Here is a 21,712-nt window from a genome sequence, read left to right on the forward strand (position 1 = left end):
AATTTTTGGCTTATTTAAAGTATCAGGGACATAAAAAAAAAAATTGACGAATGACAGTTCTTAAGCCGAACTGGCCAGCCATGACAAAAAACAGCAAAGAGAGGTAAAATTAAATGAAAAGACAACAAACGAGACTGCGGCCAGTAGAGAGAAAGATGAAAGACTAAAACAACGCGGATATTTCGCCTGTATGCAAACTAGGCGTCCTCAGCACAAGAGAAACAAAAATAAAAAAACTAAACTAAACTAAAAAAAATAAACCACCACCAATATTAATAAAATACAATTGTTGAAATCGATCCCCTTAGGGAAAAGAAGCTATTAGAGTTACTTCGATGAGAACACCAAAGCAACTGAGGGAAAAGTAAAAAAATTGGCAACACTGGACCCTTTTTAGGTCTATTCATGCTTGAAAACTGTTATACTTTTAAAGTTTTCTTTGATCGATCAGACTTTATTCTAGATTATTTCGATCGTTTCAAAGTTTTTTAGACAGTAACTTGAACAATAAACATTTTAATTACCAGTTTGGCACATTGAACAGTGAAAATAAATAACTGCCACCTTAAACAGTGAAAATAAATAAATGCCACCTTGAACAGTGAAAATAAATAAGTGCCATCTTGAAAAAAAAACTCCAACGGAAAATTCACCCCTCCTCCCGAAAAATATAGGCATAATTCCCAGTAACAAATACTATACATAAACAGTGGGCAATTTTATAACTTAATGACCTCTTCCCAAGGGCTGTGAGGGATCAGGCTATCTCCAAAGTATAATTTTTGGGATGTCAACTATGCTGTACAAAATGGCTATCTCAAAGTTTTGAGCGTATGATTTTGGCAGAAAATGGCGTAGATTATTTCGATCGTTTCGAAGTTTTTTAGCCAGTAACTTGAACAGTGAACAGTTAAACTACCAGTTCGCCACCTTGGATAGTGAAAATAAATAACTGCCACCTTGAACAGTGAAAATAAATTTGTGCCACCTTTAAAAAAAAAATCACCCCCCCCCCCCGAAAAATGTAGGTATAATTCCCAATAATAAATACTACACGTAACCAATGGGCAATTTTATAAATTAAAGTCCTTTCCACAGGGGCTGTGGTAGATCATCTTGCCTCCAAAGGTATAGTTATTGGGCCTTTCAACTATACTGAACAAAATGGCTATCTTAAAGTTCTGATCGGACGCCTTTGGGGAAAAAGTGGCGTGGGAGGGGCTTAGTTGCTCTCCAATCTCTTTGGTCACTTAAAAGGGGAACTAGAACTTTTTGTATCCGTTCGAATGAGCCTTTTCCTGGTATTCTAGTGCCGGACATAACCGAGTTTTTTGTACAGCTTGTTGTTTGAAATCTGATTAATCAAACAGGTACCCAAGAATATCCGTAGGCAAATTATATGGAAAAATTTAACAAATCCTCCGTCTTCCAAAGCGTCCATGTTTAAGAACCATACTCCACCACTGTCATCACTGTAGCTTCGAATCGCTGACTTATATTCCTATTCTTCCAATTTTTTTTCAACTGTGAAAAAATACCCACGGCCTTGGCTATTCTACTTTTTACATCTTTACTGCATCCACCATCTTTTTTGATAGTGCCACACAGGTAACCGAAGATATTCACTCGATCGATCTTCTCGTTACCTAGAAGCACATTTTCACCTTCATTTATTCCAGTCTAAGCGACTTAGTCTTCTTGACATTAATTGTCAAACCTATTCTAACCCTATGACCTCACAAAAGCTCTAAAAGTTCATCCATTTTGCTAATCAGTTTCATCTAGGATGCTTAAAGCATCAGCATAATCTAAGTCCAAGAAATTTTTTCTTTCCCATTTGATTCTGTGTTTTCTCATCGCCTTTCCTGTGCTCCTTAAGACTAAGTCCATCAAAATGATCTAATAAATGGGAATAGGACAGAACCCTGCTTAACTCCTGATTCAATATCAAATCAGCTACTAACTTTATTTCCTACATTAACCTCAGAAATTTTGTTCTTGTATATAGCACTAATCACTTTAACGCATTTATCTGGTACGCAATACAAGGTAGCCTATACGAGAACCTTCGCCTTTGTACCATACAGGAACCTTCGCTAAAGCTCGCCTTTCGGTGGAATCAAACACCTGTTCATAATCAAACAGTTCGTGGTAACGAACTGTAAGTAAGGGGCGACCCGGCTCAATGGTAACCGAAACTCTAAAAAATGGAATTTTGATACCAATAGGTACATCAAAAGAATCAGATTTTAATTCTGATTTCAAAAAAATAAGTTTCATCAAGTTTAATCTTACCCATCAAAAGTTACGCGCCTGAGAAAATTTGGCTGATTTTCGAAAATAGGGGGAAAGATCCCCTAAAAGTTATAATGAAATTCACACCATCATATTCAGCGTATCAGAGAACCCTACTGTAGAGGTTTCAAGCTCCTATCTACAAAAAAGTGGAATTTTGCATTTTTTGCCAGAAGAAAGATCACGGGTGCGTGTTTATTTGTTTTTGTTTTTTTTTCCCAGGGGTAATCGTATTGACCCAGTGGTCCTAGAATATCGTAAGAGGGCTCATTGAAACGGAGATTTAAAGTTCTAGCGTCCTTTTTAAGTGACCAAAAAAAATGGAGGGCAGATACACCCTCTCCCACGCTCCTTTTTTTTCTCAAAGTCACCCAATTAAAATTTTGAGATAGCTATTTTGTTCAGCATAGTCGAAAATCTAATAAATATGTCTTTTACGATGACTTAATCCCTCACAGTTCCCAGGGGAAGGGAAGTTATGAACTTTGCCCATTGCTTACATATTGTATTGGTTAGTCGGAAGTATACAGACATTTTCTGGAAGAATTTTTTTCTGGTGGGGGGGGGATGGAGGAGGGGGTTACTCGGGAGAATCTTTCCGTGGAGGATGTTTCTTTGGGGTAAGGGACATTTCTATGAAAGGGGCGCCGGATTTCCAAGCATTAATTATTTAAAAAACGATCAGAAATTAAATTAAAGAAAACAAGTTTTTTCAACTGGAAGTAAGAAGCAACATTAGAACTTAAAACGAACAGAAATTATTACGTATATGAGGGGGTTCTCCCCCAAGTCAATACCTCGCTCTATACGCTACAGTTTTTTTAGTGCTTGCACAAGAGCTGTCTATTCTAATTAAACGGCCTTTGTGATTCAGGGGTTTGTGAATAAAAAAAATTTTTTACTTTTAACGTTAAGAGCGTGGTATTGAATAAGGGGAGAACCCCATCATATACGTAATAACATATACGTAATAAAAAAAAACAATAAAAAAAAACAAGCGATACGGCTCAATAGTAATCGAAACTTTTAAAAACGGAACTTTGGTGTCAATAAATGCATCAAAAGAATGGGCTTATAATGCTGATTTTAAATATATGAATTTCATTAAGTTTAGTATAACTCATCAAAGGCTACGAGCCTGAGAAAATTTACCTAATTTTTTTTAAAGAGGGGGGAAACATCCCTTAAAAGTGAAAGAATTTTAATGAAAATCACACCGTCAGATTCAGCGTATCAGAAAACCTTATTACAAATATTTTAAACTCATATCTGCAAAAATCTGCAACTTTGTATTTTTTGCCAGAAGCAAAATATACGAATACAGAAATTCGTTACGTAATTTAATTTGTAAATTATGTCAGAACCAAATTTAGAGACAGCCATTTAGCAAAAGAAAAGTAAAATTTTTATGCAAATTTTGTTTACTTGTTCAATGACGGCGAGCCAAAATAAAAGCTGCATTAACTAACAAACGATCAGAAATTAAATAAAAAAAACAAGTTTTTTAAACTGAAAGTAAGGAGCGACATTAAAACTTAAAACGAACAGAAATTATTTTGTATATGAAAGGGGCTGTCCCCTCCTCAACGCCTCGCTCTTTACGCTAAAGTTTGACTCTTTCTCAAAACTTTATTTTTTAAAACAATAAAAAAACTTTAGCTTAAAGAGCGAGGCGTTGCGGAGGGGACAGCCCCTTTCATATACGGAATAATTTATGTTCGTTTTAAGTTTTAATGTCGCTCCTTACTTTCAGTTTAAAAAACTTGTTTTTTTTATTTAATCTATAATGAAAAGATCTTCTCAATTATTGATCTAACAGTAAAAATTAGGTCAAAGCATCCTATTTTTCTTTCTAAAACCAAACTGTTCTTTGTTTAGAGCTTTATCCACAGCAGCTCTAAGTATAAAATGTATAACCATACTAAATAATTTGCTTCCTAAAGAACCCAGGCTCATGCCTCTGTAATTACCACACTCACTCTTCTTACCTTTCAAACAGTTCGTGGTAACGAACTGTGAGTAAGGAGCGACCTGGCTCAATAGTAACCGAAACTCTAAAAAACGGAATTTTGATACCAATAGATACATCAGAAGAATCAGATTTTTATGCTGATTTCAAATATGTAAGTTTTATCAAGTTTAGTCTTACCCGTCAGTAGTTTGCGCCTGAGAAAATTTCCCTTATTTTCGAAAAAAGGGGAAAACAACCCCTAAAAGTCATAGAACTTTAAATGAAAATCACACCATCAGATTCAGCGTATCAGAGAACCCTTCTATGGAAGTTTCAAGCTCCTATCTGCAAAAATGTGGAATTTTGTATTTTTTGCCAGAAGAAAGATCACGGATGCGTGTTTATTTTTTTATTTTTTTTTCCAGGGGTGATCGTATCGATTCTGTAGTCCTAGAATATCGTGAGAGGGTTCATTCGAAGGGAAATTAAAAGTTCTAGTGCCCTTTTTAAGTGACCAAAAATTGGAGGGCAATTTGGCCCCCTCCCACGCTCATTTTTTTCTCGAAGTTATCAAATCACATTTTGAGATAACCATTTTGTTCAGCATAGTCGAAAATCTAATTAATATGCCTTTGAGGATGACTTAATCCCTCACTGTTCCCGGGGGAAGGGCTGCAAGTTATAAAGGTTGCCCATTGTTTACATACAGTATTGGTTATTGGGAAATATACAGGCCTTTTCAGAAGGAATTTTTTTCTAGTGGGGGTTTGGGGTCAGAGAAGGGGTTAAGGAGGAAGATTTTTCCCTGCAGGATATTTCCTTGGGGCAAGGGACATTTCTATGAAGGGGGCGCCGGATTTCCCAGCATTATTTAAAAAACGATCAGAAACTAAATAAAAAAACAAGTTTTTTTCAACTGAAAGTAAGGATCAACGTTAAGAAATAAAACGAACAGAAATAATTACGTATATGAGGGGGTTTGTCTCCTAGTAAATACCTCGCTCTTTACTTCAAAGTTTTTTTTATTACTTTCAAAAGAGCTATCTTTTATAATTAAACGGCCGTTGTGATTCAAGGGTTTGTGGTTCGAACAAAATTCGAACTTTAGCGTAAAGAGCGAGGTATTGACTAGGGAGCGAACTCCCTAATATACGTAATAAAAACATACGAATATAGAAATTCGTTACGTAAGTTAATTCGTAAGTTACCTTAGAACAAAATTTCGAGAAAGCCAATGAACCAAAAAAAGGAAAATTTATATGCTAATTTCGTTTTAGTTATTCATTTACGGTGAGCCAAAATCAAAGCTGCATTAATTCAAAAACGTTCAGAAATTAACTAAAAAAAAAAACAATTTTTTTAACTGAAAGTAAGGAGCGATATTAAAACTTAAAACGAACAGAAACTATTCCGTATATGAAAAGGGCTGTCCCCTCCTCAATGCCTCGCTCTTTACGCTAAAGTTTGACTCTGTCTCACAACTTTATTTTTTAAAACAATAAAAAACTTCAGCGTAAAGAGCGAGGTGTTAAGGAGGGGACAGCCCTTTTCATATACGGAATAATTTCTGTTCGTTTTAAGTTTTAATGTCGCTAAAAACAAAAAAAAATGTTTTTTTTTAGTTAATCAGAAGAAAGATCACGGATGCGTGTTTATTTGTTGTTTTTTTTGTGTGTCTTTTTCCCAAGGGTGATCGTATCGATCCAGTAGTCCTAGAATATCGTAAGAGAGCTCACTTGAACGGAAATTAAAAGTTCTAGTGCCCTTTTTAAGTGACCAAAAAAATTGGAGGGCAACTTGGCCAAAAGTCCCCCAATTTCCCAAAGTCACTCAATCAAAATTTTGAGATAGGCATTTTGTTCAGCATAGTCGAAAATCTGATAAATATGTCTTTGAGGATGACTTAATTCCCCACTGTTCCCGGGGGAAGGGCTAGAATTTATGAACTTTGCCCATTGTTTACATATAGTATTGGTTAATGGGAAGTATAAAGACGTTTCAGTAGGGATTTTCTTCTGATAGGGGGGGGGGTGTCAGAGGAGGGGGTTAAGGGGGATGATCCTTCCATGAAGGATGTTTCCTTGGGGAAGGTACATTTCTATGAAGGGGGCTCCGGATTTCCCAGCATTATTTAAAAACGATCAGAAATTAAATAAAAAAACTAGTTTTTTCAGCTGAAAGTAAGGAGCAACATTAAAATTAAAAACAAACAGAAATTATTACGTATATGAGGGGGTTCGCCACCTAGTCAATACCTCGCCCTTTTCGCTAAAGTTTTTTTAGTACTTTCTAACGAGATATCTATTCTAATTAACCGGCCTTTGTGATTCAGGGGTTTGTGATTCGAACAAAATTCAAACTTTAGCGTAAAGAGCAAGGTGACGACTAGGGGGTAAAGTCCCTAATATACGTAATAAAACATACGAATATAGAAGTTCGTTACGTAAGTTAATTCGTAATTTACGTCAGAACAAAATTTCGAGAAAGCCATTTAGCCAAAAAAGGAAAATTAATATGCAAATTTTGTTCTAATTATTTATGTACGATGAGCCAAAATAAAAGCTGCATTAATTCAAAAACTTTCAGAAATTAAATAAAAAAAAAAGTTTTTTTAACTAAAAGTAAGGAGTAACATTAAAACTTAAAACGAATAGAAATTATTCCGTGTATGAAAAGGGCTGTCCCCTTCTCAATGCCTCGCTCTTTACGCTAAAGTTTGACTTTATTTTTCAAAAAAAAAAAAATTTTAGCGTAAAGAGCGAGGCGTTGAGGAGGGGACAGCCCTTTTCATATACGGAATAATTTCTGTTCCTTTTAAGTTTTAATGTCGCTCCTTACTTTCAGTTAAAAAAATTGTTTTTTTAGCTAATCAGAAGAAAGATCACGGATGCGTTTTTTTTTTTTTTTTTTTTTTATTATCCCAGGGGTGATCGTATCGATCCAGTAGTCCTACAATATCGTAAGAGAGCTCATCTCAACGAAAACTAAAAGTTCTAGTGCCTTTTTTCGGTGACAAAAAAATTGGAGGGCACCTTGGCCCCCTCCCACGCTCATTTTTCCCGAAGACACCCAATTAAAATTTTGAGACAGTCATTTTGTTCAGCATAGTAAAAAATATAATAAATATGTCTTTGAGGATGACTTAATCCTCCGCAGTTCCCGGGGGAAGGGCTAGAATTTATGAACTTTGCCCATTGTTTGTAGTATTGGTTGATGGGGGGGATGTCGGAGGAGGGGGTAACGGGGGAGGATCCTTCCATGGAGGATGATTCCTTGGGGGAAGGTACATTTCTATGAAGGGGGCGCCGGATTTCCAAGAATTATTTAAAAACAATCAGAAATTAAATAAAAAAACAAGTTTTTTCAACTGAAAGTAAGGAGCAATATTAAAACTTAAAACAAACAGAAATTATTGCGTATATGAGGGGGTTCGCCCCCGTAGTTAATACCTCAGCCTTTATACTAAATCTTTTCTTAGTACTTTCAAAAGAGCTTTAGTACAATTCTAATTAACCGGCCTTTGTGATTCAGGGGAATGTGATTCGGACAAAATTCGAACTTTAGCGTAAAGAGTACGGTATAGACTATGGGGCAAACTCCCTAATATGCGTTATACAACATATGAATATAGAAGTTCGTAACGTAAGTTAATTCGTAAGTTACGTCAGAACAAAATTTCGAAAAAGCCATTTAGCCAAAAAAGAAAAATTAATATGCAAATTTCGTTTTAATTATTCATGTACGATGAGCCAAAATCAAAGCTGCATTAATTCAAAAACTTTCAGAAATTAAATTAAAAAAAAAAAGTTTTTTTAACTGAAAGTAAGGAGCGACGTTAAAGCTTAAAACGAACAGAAATTATTCCGTATATGAAAGGGGCTGTTCCCTCTTCAATACCTCGCTCTTTACGCTAAAGTTTGAATCTGTCACACAATTTTATTTTTTAAAACAATAAAAACTTTAGCGTAAAGAGCGAGGTATTGGAGAGGGGACAGCCCCTTTCATATACGGAATAATTTCTGTTCGTTTTAAGCTTTAATGTCGCTCCCTACTTTCAGTTAAAAAACGTATATTTTTTTATTTAATCAAGGAGGCACACTTGTGCCTCTATAAAGAGGCGACCCACCACAATATTAAGCGATTTCAGGTCCTAGAGGTCGCAGAGAGACGGTGGTTATTGCATTTTGTAGCCCAAGCTCAAACTAAGAAACTTGCAAAATTTCATCCTCCTCCGACTTTATCTTCATGGGGTAAACTGGGCCGGAAGTTTCGACCCTCCCACCACAGCCCCCTTTAACGTTGTCCGATTGGGCTGAAATTTAGAGGTTAAGCTTTCCTAGGGCCCGGGAGCTTATCCTCGAAATTTCAGCTCAATCCGATCACTCCTTCCCTGTTTTCAAAAAACCAAATATACCCACTTAAAAGTCAATTCTTTTTTTTTTATTATCCACGCCTACAGGCCCCAGTTGGCACCGGATCCGGTTGAATGAGGACTCATTCGAAGCAGAATTCGACCTGTTAGGGCCTTTTGATATTTTCAGACCGAAAAAATTATCCCCCGAATTTACATTTACGAAAAACCTAGTTTTCCTATATTAGCCCATGTTAATTTTTCCCACCACAACCCCCCTTTAACGTTGTCTGATCGGGCTGAAATTTAGAGGATAAGCTTTCCTGGGGCCTGGGAGCTTATCCTCGAAATTTGATCAATCTGATCACTCCTTCCCTGTTTTCCAAAAACCAAATATCAAGTTTTGCTTGCGTCAAAAAGATTCATCACCTCACTAAAAAACAATATTAATTATGTCTCTTTAGTGTAGTGGTGAGACTTTTGGCAGTCAGGCGGAAAACCCGAGTTCGATTCACCGTTAGAACAAATTTTGTATATACTGAATTTAAATAAAAAAAAAAAATCAGTTTCTTTTTTAAATTATTTGAAAAAAATTATGTTTTCTATAGAGTTAAAGAGGCTGAGTTACAAGGTCGACCCTTAAAACACCCTGTCGAGAAAGAAAAGAATAATACACAATCATCTAACAGTTAGTCAAGCAATAATAAGTAATCAAGGAGGCACACTTGTGCCTCTATAAAGAGGTGACCCACCACAATTTTAAGCGATTTCAGGTCCTAGAGGTCGCAGAGAGACGGCGGTAATCGCATTTTGTAGCCCAAGCTCAAACTAAGAAACTTGCAAAATTTCATCCTCCTCCGACTATCTTCATGGGGTAAACTGGGCCGGAAGTTTCGACCCTCCCACCATAGCCCCCCTTTAACGTTGTTCGATTGGGCTGAAATTTTGAGGTTAAGCCTTCCTAGCGTCTGGAAGCTTGACTTTGAAATTTCAGCTCAATCCGATCACTCCTTCTCTGTTTTCAAAAAACCAAATATAGCCACTTAAAATTCATTATCTCTTTTTTTTTTCTTATCAACGCCTACAGTCCACAGTTGGCAACTGATCCGGGTGAATGAGGACTCATTCGAAGCAGAATTCGACCTGTTAGGGCCTTTTGTTATTTTCAGACCGAAAAAATTATCCCCCGAATTTACATTTACAAGAAACCTTAGTTTTTTTCAAATAATACACATAAACAGGTTAGACATGCTATGTTATGAAAATATCCTGCGCGTCAATTTTCATAACAAAGCATGTCTAACCTGTTTATGTTTATTATTTGAAAAAAAAACTACGTTTTCTAAAGAGTTAAAGAGGCTGAGTTACAAGGTCAACCCTTAAAACGTACAGGGATTAGGAGGCACAGTTTGGGGGGCTGTTAAAGAGGCTGAGTCACAAGTTCGAACCTTAAAACGTACAGGGATTAGGAGGCACCCTGTACGACGTGATTTGAGTATTCAGGAATTAAAAGCCTTAACAGAAGAATGTTCAAGAGCGGGGGGTTTGGGGGGCGGTACCCCCCAACTTCAACTCCTGACACGATCAGCTAACAGTTAGTCAAGCAATAATCAAGGAGGCACACTTGTGCCTCTATAAAGAGGCGACCCACCACAATGTTAAGCGATTTCAGGTCCTAGAGGTCGCAGAGAGATGACGGTAATTGCATTTTGTAGCTCAAGCTCAAACTAAGAAACTTGCAAAATTTCATCCTCCTCCGACTTTATCTTCATGGGGTAAACTGGGCCGGAAGTTTGGACCCTCCCACCACAGCCCCCCTTTAACGTTGTCCGAACTCGTTTCAGGCTCTAATGGTCTCCAAAATCAACAAACTTGTAAAACAAACTGTTTTTCTGAAAACAATTGCCCACATTTGTTTTTCTAAAGACAACAAAACAATCGTCCATGATCTGCCGCGGTTAGGGAGCGAAGGTCTTAACCTGATCGATCTTGACAAAACCAAAATTTGTGCAGGCACAGAAGCTCTAGTCGAGTACAATAGGCTTCGACAAAAATACCATCCCCATCTTTCTCAATTCACAATCGTTAAACCCTTCAAAGTTTCCAAAGGTCCCTAGGCGAAAAAGCAACAATTAAATCGGGATACGACCACAACTATTGGCACAGATAAACCGCCTAAAAAGTCCAAATCATCTGCACTCAAAGATAATCGAAGGTCTCGCTCAGCTTCTAGTGTGAAAGCGGAACCCACAAACGCTGACAGTAAGAAAAAAGCCAACACCAAGAGACTAAACACTGAAAAAGTCCAAAGCTTGATACCCCCCCAAAAAACGGGGATTGAAACAGCTGTCAATCAAGAATATCGCAGTTGCATAGGCCCAGGTCGACGAGGCCTCAGAAACACAGACGGCTCAGCGTTTTATGCAAATGCAGCAATGCAGTGCCTTTTTGCCATGCAACGCTATCTTTTTGACGTACTCTCTTTAATGCATGGTCCCCTTGCAGAAGAACTGAAACGCTTGGCAACCAGTTCACTGAAAACGTACGAAACAATGGACGCTGTTCGTAAACTCCTACCGCCGCAGTACAAGTACCAAAGCAGAGATCAGCAATCATTGTGCGAATTTTGGTTTCACCTATTCCAACAGCTTGACGCAGAAAATTGAGCCAATGACGTGAGTGCCTTACGATCTCTCTACCAATACAAAATCCATCGATTCAATGTATGTAGCACATGTCACTGGTCTAGAAACTAAGTACATCTCGAAGGCACTCCCGACTGTTCCTTCCCAATCCCAGGTGTACTCAATCAAACGAGCCCGCAATCAACGAAGTAATCGACAACAGCGATATATCTTTCAATTCGGTTCTAATCCCGAAATAGCCTGGTGAAACATGTCCCAACGATCACGTCACCAAACTGAAAAAATTTGTCACTGAAACTCCCGAATTTTTAGCTCTAAATTTGGACAGGTGAACACTCAGACACAAGATCACGCGCTGCGTTGTTGACTTTGATCCAGAAAAACTTATTCTGCATCGAACAGAAGACGTGGACCTCACGCATGGCAACATCTACAACCTCGGTACAATGTCGTAAATAAATTATCGTGCAAGCGCCGTTGATATTCATACCGGCTCCAGCTTTGTAAATCAAGCCCACTACTTTGTGTACCGCAGAACACTGGAAGGCGCTTGGTGTAAATGAAACGACTCTGAAGTTCGAGTCATCAAAAATGCTTCAGAAATAGACTTTTCAGGTATGACATTCATGGTACTCCAAAAATTATAGTTCAGTAATTAACAACACTTTTAGTCTCGTTTAAGGCTCTAATGGTCTCCAAAAGCAACAAACTTGTAAAACAATCTGTTTTTCTGAAAACAATTGCCCACATTTGTTTTTCTAAAGACAACAAAAACAATCGTCCATGATCTGCCGCGGTTAGGCAGGGAGACTACCATTTCTTCCTCGTATTCTGTTGTCTGTCGTAGGTCATATCTTCCATATTTAAAAACCAGACTCAACCCAGAAAGAGCAGTTAGCCAAAAAACTGTCCAAACACACAACAGAGTACAAACAGTGGCGCCTCAACGTGGCGGGGACGTGGCAACGGGTTGCAATTACGCTAAATATAATCGTAAATGCAAGCCGAAAACATCACTGTTTCCACAGTCCTTTCCTAGTTTTACATATTGGTAAGACACACCCAGATAAGGGACATCTTGCGGGTTGCACTTGAAACTGATTGTGCACCACATTTTGGAAGTCTTCTCTTCATGTCTAAATTATTTGAAAAAAACTACGTTTTCTAAAGAGTTAAAGAGGCTGAGTTACAAGGTCAACCCTTAAAACGTACAGGGATTAGGAGGCACAGTTGGGGGGCTGTTAAAGAGGCTGAGTCACAAGTTCGAACCTTAAAACGTACAGGGATTAGGAGGCACCCTGTACGACGTGATTTGAGTATTCAGGAATTAAAAGCCTTAACACAAGAATGTTCAAGAGCGGGGGGTTTGGGGGCGGCAGCCCCCAACTTTAACTCCTGACACGATCAGCTAACAGTTAGTCAAGCAATAATAAGTAATAAACTGTACAAAAACGTGCAGAAATTATTTGAAAAAAACTACGTTTTCTAAAGAGTTAAAGAGGCTGAGTTACAAGGTCGAACCTTAAAACGTACAGGGATTAGGAGGCACAGTTGGGGGGCTGCCGCCCCCCAAAACCCCCGCTTTCGCAGCCTTTAAATAAAAAAAAAAATTTTAACTGAAAGTAAGGAGCGACATTAAATCTTAAAACGAACAGAAATTATTCCGTATATGAAAGAGGCTGTGCCCTCCTCAACGCCTCGCTCTTTATTCTAAAGTTTTTATTGTTTAAAAAAAGAGTTGTGAGAAAGTCAAACTTTAGCGTAAAGAGCGAGGCGTTGAGGAGGGCACAGCCTCTTTCATATACGGAATAATTTCTGTTCGTTTTAAGATTTAATGTCGCTCATTACTTTCAGTTTAAATTTTTTTATTTTTTATTTAAAGGCTGCGAAAGCGGGGGTTGGGGGGGCGGTAGCCCCCCAACTGTGCCTCCTAATCCCTGTAAGTTTTAAGGTTCGACCTTGTAACTCAGCGCCTTTCACTCTTGACAAAAAGTAGTTTTTTTCAAATAATCTTATAAAGGGGTCTAATTAAAGTTTTCCTAAAATTACTACGTACTTCCTCTTTTTCAAAATCACATTCATAATCTTCAGTAATCTATCTCCAACTTCGAAACCACCATAGTTAGGACACTCATTTACTACACTACCAACATCTAGCTTATTACTTTCTAATCTTTAGGTACTGTCTCTAATTCTTCCTCGCAAAATAGATCTTTTCTCACTTCCACAGTGTCACAAACTTTTTTATTCTTTTATATGTCATTTCCTGTAAATTTGTTACGTTTAACACATTCTCAAAGCATTCGGCCCATCTATCTTTATCACTCTCTGTACCACTAGCTGACAACCCGTTTTCATCGTTAATTGGCACGAGTCCAGACTAAACACTCCGTTTCGATTTCTAATATGCCAGTACAATATTTTACTATTATTCCGTCTGGCTGCATCATCCAGATCTTCAGCAATTTCATCCATATCCTCTACTTCATTCCCTTAATTCATATTTAGTGCTCTCTCTCTACTTTCCATACATTCCTCTTATTTTCTTATACATTCCTCTTATTTTCTTATTTTCATGTACACTTTTATTTTCATTTCTCCTCCTCTTTTAAACTCCTCCTTTTTTCTACCAAACTTAAATCATTTTCGCTAATATTCCTAGCTGAGTTTCTTACTCCACATTTTTCTTTAACAGAGTTGAAGTAGTTTAATTAAAATGTAGTCAGCTTTTGTTAAAAAAGAATATTTGGATATACTGGCCTCTTAATACTTCTTTGATTTGAAAAGAATTATTGAGACTTGACCATAAAATAAGTTTATGCATTTGTGCTTAATTTACACTGTCTTTTAAACTAATTAACTTTGGCTAGGTAGTATACAGGCTTGTGGAGCGAACTGCATTTTTAGGAAAGCTTTCCAAGAATGGCGAACCATTAGGATAATGGACTAAATTCTCCTCTGAGTTATACCTTCTCCCAAGGGCGCCAATTCATGGATATTCATGAGGTGGCAAACTGAATTTTACAAATTTGGGGGGGGGGGTTCCAACGTAAATACCAAAAGGTATTTTGCATTGAAATTAAAAAAAAGGCATTTACAGAATCTAAGGGAGATGGGCGGAGGGGGAAATCTATGGAAGGGGCGAATGCTTCAGCCCAGCCACAATTGACGCCGCTGACTTTTCCTTTTTCAAATTTCAACAAACTAATTATTTTCTTCTATTTCAGTGCTCCAAAGAATGTGGAGGTGGCATCATGGCACGTAAAATATTCTGTATCACAGATGGAGAATCAAATCCTACAGCTTGTGACGCTGACAAAATTCCTTTTGGTACAGAGTCCTGCAATAAATATGACTGCTCTGATTTGCCAACAACACCACTGCCAGATACTGATCTCGACGTTTGTACAGATGAGGATTATGAAGACGAAGAAGAATATTTTGAAGAATCTGGAGAGGTCGAAGCAGAGGTTGGCATCTCCTTGTTTAGTCTTCATGTAACAGTGTTTATGGTCGTTCTTTTTTAATTTTTTTTAAGGCTTGGGGGTGGAGGTGGGCGGGTAATTGGATTTTTTATTTTAATAAGCATAAATTCATCATGATTAGCCCCAAGATTTAGGTTCAGTGGGGGCAAATTATGAGCCAGTTTGGGAGGGGGTGATAAAAACATGTTTTTACTCTCTTTTTTCGAAACATAATGGGAAACTTGTTTTACCGATATGCTTTTAGGGGGCCAGGGAGGGTGACGGGGGTTCATTGAGTATTGTGTTCTCTAATTGTTGTCCATTTCTCCTCTACTATCTGAGGGAGTAACAGGATATAATCAAACAGTTCGTGGTAACGAAATGAAAGTAAAGAGCGACCCGGCTCAATGGTAACCGAAACTCTAAAAAACGCAATTTTGATACCAGTAGATACATCAAAGGAATTAGATTTTAATTTTTAAATATATAATTCCATCAAATTTAGTCTTACCTATCAAAAGTTATGCGCCTGAGAAAATTTGGTTGATTTTAGAAAAAAGGGGAAAAGACCCCCTAAAAGTTACAGAACCTTAATGAAAATCATTATTCATTCAGCGTATAAGAGAACCCTACTGTAGAGGTTTCAAGCAGCAATCTACAAAAATGTGAAATTTTGCATTTTTTACCAGAAGAAAGATCACGGATGCGTTTTTTTTTTTTTTTTTTTTTTTTTTTTTTTTTTTTTTTTCAGGGGTGATCGTATCGACCCAGTGGTCCTGGAATATCGTGGGAGGGCTCATTGGAACGAGAAGTTCTAGTGCCCTTTTTAAGTGACCAAAAAAAATGGAGGGCATCTAGGTCACCTCCCACGCTCATTTTTTTCCCAAAGTCACCCAATCAAAATTTTGAGATAGCCATTTTGTTCAGCATGGTCGAAAATATGATAAATATGTCTTTTCGGATGGCTTAATCCCCCGGAGTCCCCGGGGGGAGGGCCGAAAGTTATGAACTTTACCCAATGTTAACATATAGTATTATACGGGAGGATCTTTCCATGAAGGAAGTTTTCTTGAGGGAAGGGACATTGCTATGAAGGGGGCGCCGGATTTCCCAGCATTATTAAAGAAAAAGATCAGAAATTAAATAAAAAAAACAAACAAGTTTTTCAACTAAAATTAGGCTAAGGAGCACGATCAAAACTTTAAACAAACAGAAAATATTACGTATTTGATCCGGTTTACCCCCTAGTCAAAATCTCGCTAATAAATCCAAATATTTTTTATTAATTTAACACTTGCTCTTTATTCTAATTAAAGGCCTTTGTGATTAAGGGCTCATTTTTAAAGAATTGGAACAAAATTCGAACTTTAGCTTAAAGAGCAAGGTATTGACTAGGGGGTGAACCCCCTAATATACGTATTAAAAATCAATGAATATAGAAGTTCGTTAGGTAAGTTAATTCGTAAGTTACGTATATTTATTACGTAAATAAAATTAAACAAGTTCGTAAATAAAATTAAACAAGTTTCGAGAAAGCCATTTAACCAAAAAAAGTAAAATTAATATGCAAATTTTCTGTTAATTATTCATGTACGGTGAGCCAAAATCAAAACCTGCATTAATTCAAAAACGTTCAAAAATTAAATAAAAAAAACAAGTTTTTTTAACTGAAAGTAAGGAACGACGTTAAAACTTAAAACGAATAGAAATTATTCCGTATATTAAAGGGCTCGCCTCGCTCTTTACGCTAAAGTTTGACTTTCTCACAACTCTATTTTTTTTAAACAATAAAAAACTTTAGCGTAAAGCGCGAGGCGTTGAGGAGGGCAGAGTCCCTTTCATATACGGAATAATGTCTGCTCGTTTTAATTTTAAAACGTCGTTCCTTACTTTCAGTTAAAAAAACTTGTTTTTTTTATTTAATTCATTTAAAAACAAGTAGAAAGAAGCTTCTGAAAAATTTGAGGACTAAATGAGATGAAAGAAAATTTGACGCCAGTTAATAATTTTGACATATGCCTAGTGGGTTTGTAAATAAATTTTGTTTAAAAAAAATGCAATAACGCCAATTTAATTACTTCGGATGATCTGTTCTGAGAATTGTGGGAATGGGATCTTGCTTTCTAGGTCTGTTTCCAAACTTAGAAATTGTGGTTTTCTTCCTTAAAGCACAGATCCAAAAGAGTTTATTTTGAGACAATTTTCGGGGAAATCAACTCACCTTTTTATCATCATCATCATCGTCATTTTTATTATAATTATCATTTTTAATAACAGTATTAATATTATTATAGTTATTATTATCAAAATAATAATCATAATTACTATTACTATTATTATTATTGTTATTATTAGTACCATTATTATTATTACTATTATTATTAGCAGATCATACACTATGTCAAAACTCGGGCCATAAAATCCTATTGCCTCCATGCCAAAAAAATAAAAATAAAACAACAAATAGCCGCTGGGCTGTTATGAAAAATAGGGATATGTATAATAATGTAATGTAGAATATAATACTGATGTAATCATATAATAATAATTATCTCTAGTAATAAAACATGAAAAATAAAAATGATTTTATCTTTCTTTTCTCTTCTCTCTCGTTCTTTCTCTCTGTCTCTCTTTCTGTTTCTCTCTCTCTCTTTTTTTATCCATCTCTCATTCACCTATTGATTTACTCTGGGTCCACCGATTTGGGTGTGTACTTAAAAAAGTATGGTTCTTTATTGTTTTCTCATCTTCAAGCCAATTACTTATGTTACTTATTATGTTAATGTATGTTTAGTACTTAATTATTTTTATTACGTTTCCACTCGTTTGTGTTTCGTCTTCTTACTAGTCTAAATTTTTCTTTTTTCTGCAAAAAATACGGGGAAGCATTAAGTTCATTATGATGTGCTGCTATATTGGGTATATTCATATATACCCAATATATACCCTGCTATATATACCCTGTATATTCATATACCCAATATATATATTCATATACCCTGTATATATATACATACAATATTCATATACACTGTATATATATACCCAATATATACCCTGTATATGCATATATACCCTGCTATATTCATAGTTAGCCTATAACGCATCAGACCAAAATCCTCCAGAAACACCATTGCTAAATCCAAAAGGACTGAATAATGACACCGTGCTTTCCCTCAGCATGAGGATCGTAAATCTTATAAGACCCTGGAACTAGTATGGAGTGTGAATACTATAGACTATGGACTATGAATACTACAAATAATAAGATGTGTTTACTACAAATACTAACTGTTTGTTTTGTATGGACTGCACATAATATTTACCTTATTAGACCCTGGAACTAGTGCTAAAGATATAAGACCTTGGAATGAACGAAAGATATAAGCTCTTATAAGACCCTGGAACCAGGGCCTTCTGAAATCTACGGTTACCTTTGCAAGGAACTAGACTGTAACATTATCAAAGTCTTAAAATGTTTAAGTTTTTTTCAAATTTTTCCATTAATTCATTTCTAACTGCTATTTAATTTTATCATGTAATTTATAACTAGTTAACGTTATGTAAATGCAATTTTTTTTATTAGTCCGGGGAATTAATATGTGAGGTTATAGAAGAAGTTGGAAGTTCTATGATCGAAGAAGACCTAGCATCTAGGGAATTAACAACAGTTGAAAGTGGCTCAGGAGTCCTTGACGTAGAAACGTCCACAACAGCTTCAGTAATAACTCCAGATGCTTCGGGCGAAGAAGAGGATGAAAACAAATTAGGATCGGGTAAGTTTATGCTTTTTTGGGATAAGTGAGGCGTTTACAAATAAAGATTGTTGTCTCCACATTGTGATTATTTTTATATTGGCCTGCAATGGCCTGAGATTGGTTTCCGGTCTATTTTGGCTTCTGGTGACTCACCTTTGTGATATCAGTAGTAGTTCAAAGCTTCTTAAGATATAAAATTAACACTATTTCTGGCAGAATCTACTGTAGTTTTATGTCTAGATTTTGGAATACTGTATAGAAATTATAATTTGAAATCAGGTTCATTCTTAACATATTTTTGATAATATATTTTAAAAGTAATAAAAGAAACCAATAAAATCTTGAATCTGTATTTCTAGAAATTTAGAAAAGGGTATTTAATTTCATATCCTTTGATTTACCCGAAAATTGACCGCTTTATAAAAAATAATAATAAAAATGGATTTCAAAATAAAGTAAAGAGTCATATTAAAATTAAAAAAAAAGGATTATTATCCGGTTTGTGAGAAGGGGATCCAAGCCCCCATCATTTCGCGGTTTTTGCGGTAAAGTTTGACTGGTGCTTTTCTGAAAGCATTTTAGAAAGAGACAGATGTAGCAAGTCGGTAATTTTGCATACAGCTTGCCCTAAAAATTTTTGAAGTGACAATTTGATTGCTTAAAGTTAGTGAAAATGACTAAACCCTTTTATATTCGAGGCAATCAGAAGATATATTTTATTTTCTATTGAATTCCTCCTGTGTTAAAGCATTCACTTATGAAGCTTCAAGGAAAAAAACAAATTTTAGCGTAAAGAATGGGGAGCTGGGAGGAATACAGTCCCCCTCAAATACAAAATATATTTTTTTTAAATTTTTATTAAAAACAATTAGTTTCTTTTGGAAAAATCTGTTTTTAAATTTGACTTATTCCCTATATATTCAGGGTTATCCTGAATATTAAAGAGACATCCACCCCTCTAATCCAACGTTCATTACACTGAAGTTTAGTTTTATTATAATATTGCTTCGAGAATAAAGGCTCCTTTAGGCAAATATTTTCAGATCATAAAATATGATATCCCTGAAAATAATGAAGGTGCTCACCCCCATCAAATAACCGGTATTTACGATTAAGTCCACCTCTTTCATTATATTGCTTCAATAGCTGAATAATACAATTCCCCGTTAAAAAAAATTTCAATAAGAGGGGTGTCATTCCCTCAGCACAAAGTATACCCCTATTCAAATTTTTTCTACAAATAAAGGAAATCCTGGGGTAAATAACCCCTTCACAATTATCACAAGGACCTCTCCTTTATAGTTAAAAACCTTGACCATGAGAATTCTATTTTTAAGGGTTTGAACACCCTTCCCTCCAAACCAGAAGAAATCACCTTTCCCTTTGTGGCTGAGAAAACCAATTCTGTATAGTGGCTTGATTTGACCCCCCCCCCCCCCGAAATGTTTGTCTGACTCGTAAAAACGAAACAAAAATGGATATAAACAAATTTTGTATGCGTTTGCTGAGTTTTTTTTGTGTAACTTTTTCTATTAGTGCCTTTGTTTCTATGTAAAGATGTACAAGTGACGTAATGAACACTCTTAAGCTTTTACAACAACCTCGCATGTTTCACCACCTCTTCTATCCTAGTTGAAAGCTCATGAGAAACTATTTGGGAAAAATTCTGTATTTTAGGAAGGTTTAATAAGAATTTTAAACTTCTACTGTAGTATGTTCTAAGTGGTTTTACAGGAATAACTGGGGAAGAGCTAATTTTGCACTTTATATTACTACGTTGTCTGCGTTATTGGGTTCTATAAAACTTCCTTACCATTTGCTTCAAGCTACTGACCTTTTTTCAAATGATAAGCAGTCTTTTAATGAATATTATGATAAAATAATTTGGTGCTTAAAACAAGCAGAGGCGACTGTTGTTCCTGGCGATCTCCAGAAGCTAAAAACAGTTGACTGACCTAGAAAAACATTACTGTTTACCTTTATTCAAGTAGGGAAAATGTCTAGCTGATTGTTTTTGCAATTTGTTTATAAATCCATTGAGATTGTATCTTTGCTGAGGAAACCGTTTCGTAATGTATAAAAGACATAATAGGTCGCAGCTGAAAAAGGTCTGGCTGATAATTTGTCAAAACAAAGTAGAACGTTGTTCAAAAAAAGTAAGAAACTGAATCGAAAGAAGAAGGAACAAAAATAAAATCAAATAATATAAAAAGAATGAAACTAACAGAAAAAAGCCTCGATAGATAAATTAACCCCGAAACATAAAGACTTTATAATAAATAATCAAGGGAAACTCAAAACGAGCTGAAGCGTTTGCTTCTAAGCGTTTAATAATAACCGTTTCTTTTAATGGATTGTACATAAGATTTGAAGCAAATGCGCCACCATGCGAGTAGGGACTCTGAAAGTGTGAGGCTCTGTAGATAGCTTTTCTCATAGCTCTAAACCGAATATATATTTCATAATTTATAGTAGATAGCATTCTGATCCAATCCGGCCAAAAATTATTCCTTTATGGCAATTGCCCTTGCCCTTGCGGTTCGGTTTGGTAAAACTGTGCTGATAAATGTGTTCCCGTGTAACAAAAAGTTATTTCCGCTTTAAACGCGTGTATGAAAGTCTCGACAAATCTTCAGGCTTGTGTGGTTTATCGAGTGGTTATGATTTCATAGTTGTTGGTGACTTCAACACAGATATTACTAGTTAGTCAGTTCGATCCGATATAGTCCTTGATGCTTTTTCTGCTTATAAAATAGTCGAGAAAAGTGTTGATTATTCATATATTCACCAATCTGAAACTTTGTCTAACATTGACCCTGTAGTTTCCTCGCCAAATATTAATTTATCAACTGTTCTTGTTCATGAAGACTATCGTGATATTGACCACCTCCCGATTTCGTTCTCTGCTTCACTAGTCGCTCTCCGTTCTACTAGACCATCTAAAAAAAGTTCTAAGTGGTTTTACAGGAATAACTGGGGAAGAGCTAATTTTGCACTTTATATTACTACGTTGTCCGCGTTATTGGGTTCTATAAAACTTCCTTACCATTTGCTTCAAGCTACTGACCTTTTTTCAAATGATAAGCAGTCTTTTAATGAATATTATGATAAAATAATTTGGTGCTTAAAACAAGCAGAGGCGACTGTTGTTCCTCTAGAAAAGATTAAAGTTAAAACTAGAAAACCAGAATGGGTTTTGGACCCAGAATTAAAAGTTGTAAAGAATAAAGCTAAGTTTTGGTTGCGAA

General features: G+C 36.0%; 1 protein-coding gene across 1 annotated transcript in view; it reads left to right on the forward strand.

Annotated features, from left to right (window-relative positions):
- Ppn (proteoglycan-like sulfated glycoprotein papilin) overlaps positions 1-21,712 on the forward strand; it is a 264,027-nt gene that overhangs the window by 24,361 nt on the left and 217,954 nt on the right. Inside the window, exons 8-9 of the mRNA XM_089091753.1 lie at positions 14,470-14,712; positions 18,293-18,482. Coding sequence (XP_088947879.1) covers positions 14,470-14,712; positions 18,293-18,482 — 433 coding nt within the window. The remainder of the gene's footprint in view (positions 1-14,469; positions 14,713-18,292; positions 18,483-21,712) is intronic.

The sequence above is a fragment of the Artemia sp. Qi Xiang Cuo genome, chromosome 7 (assembly GCF_049724085.1).
Source record: "Artemia sp. Qi Xiang Cuo chromosome 7, ASM4972408v1, whole genome shotgun sequence".
NCBI classification, from domain to species: Eukaryota; Metazoa; Arthropoda; class Branchiopoda; order Anostraca; family Artemiidae; genus Artemia; species Artemia sp. Qi Xiang Cuo.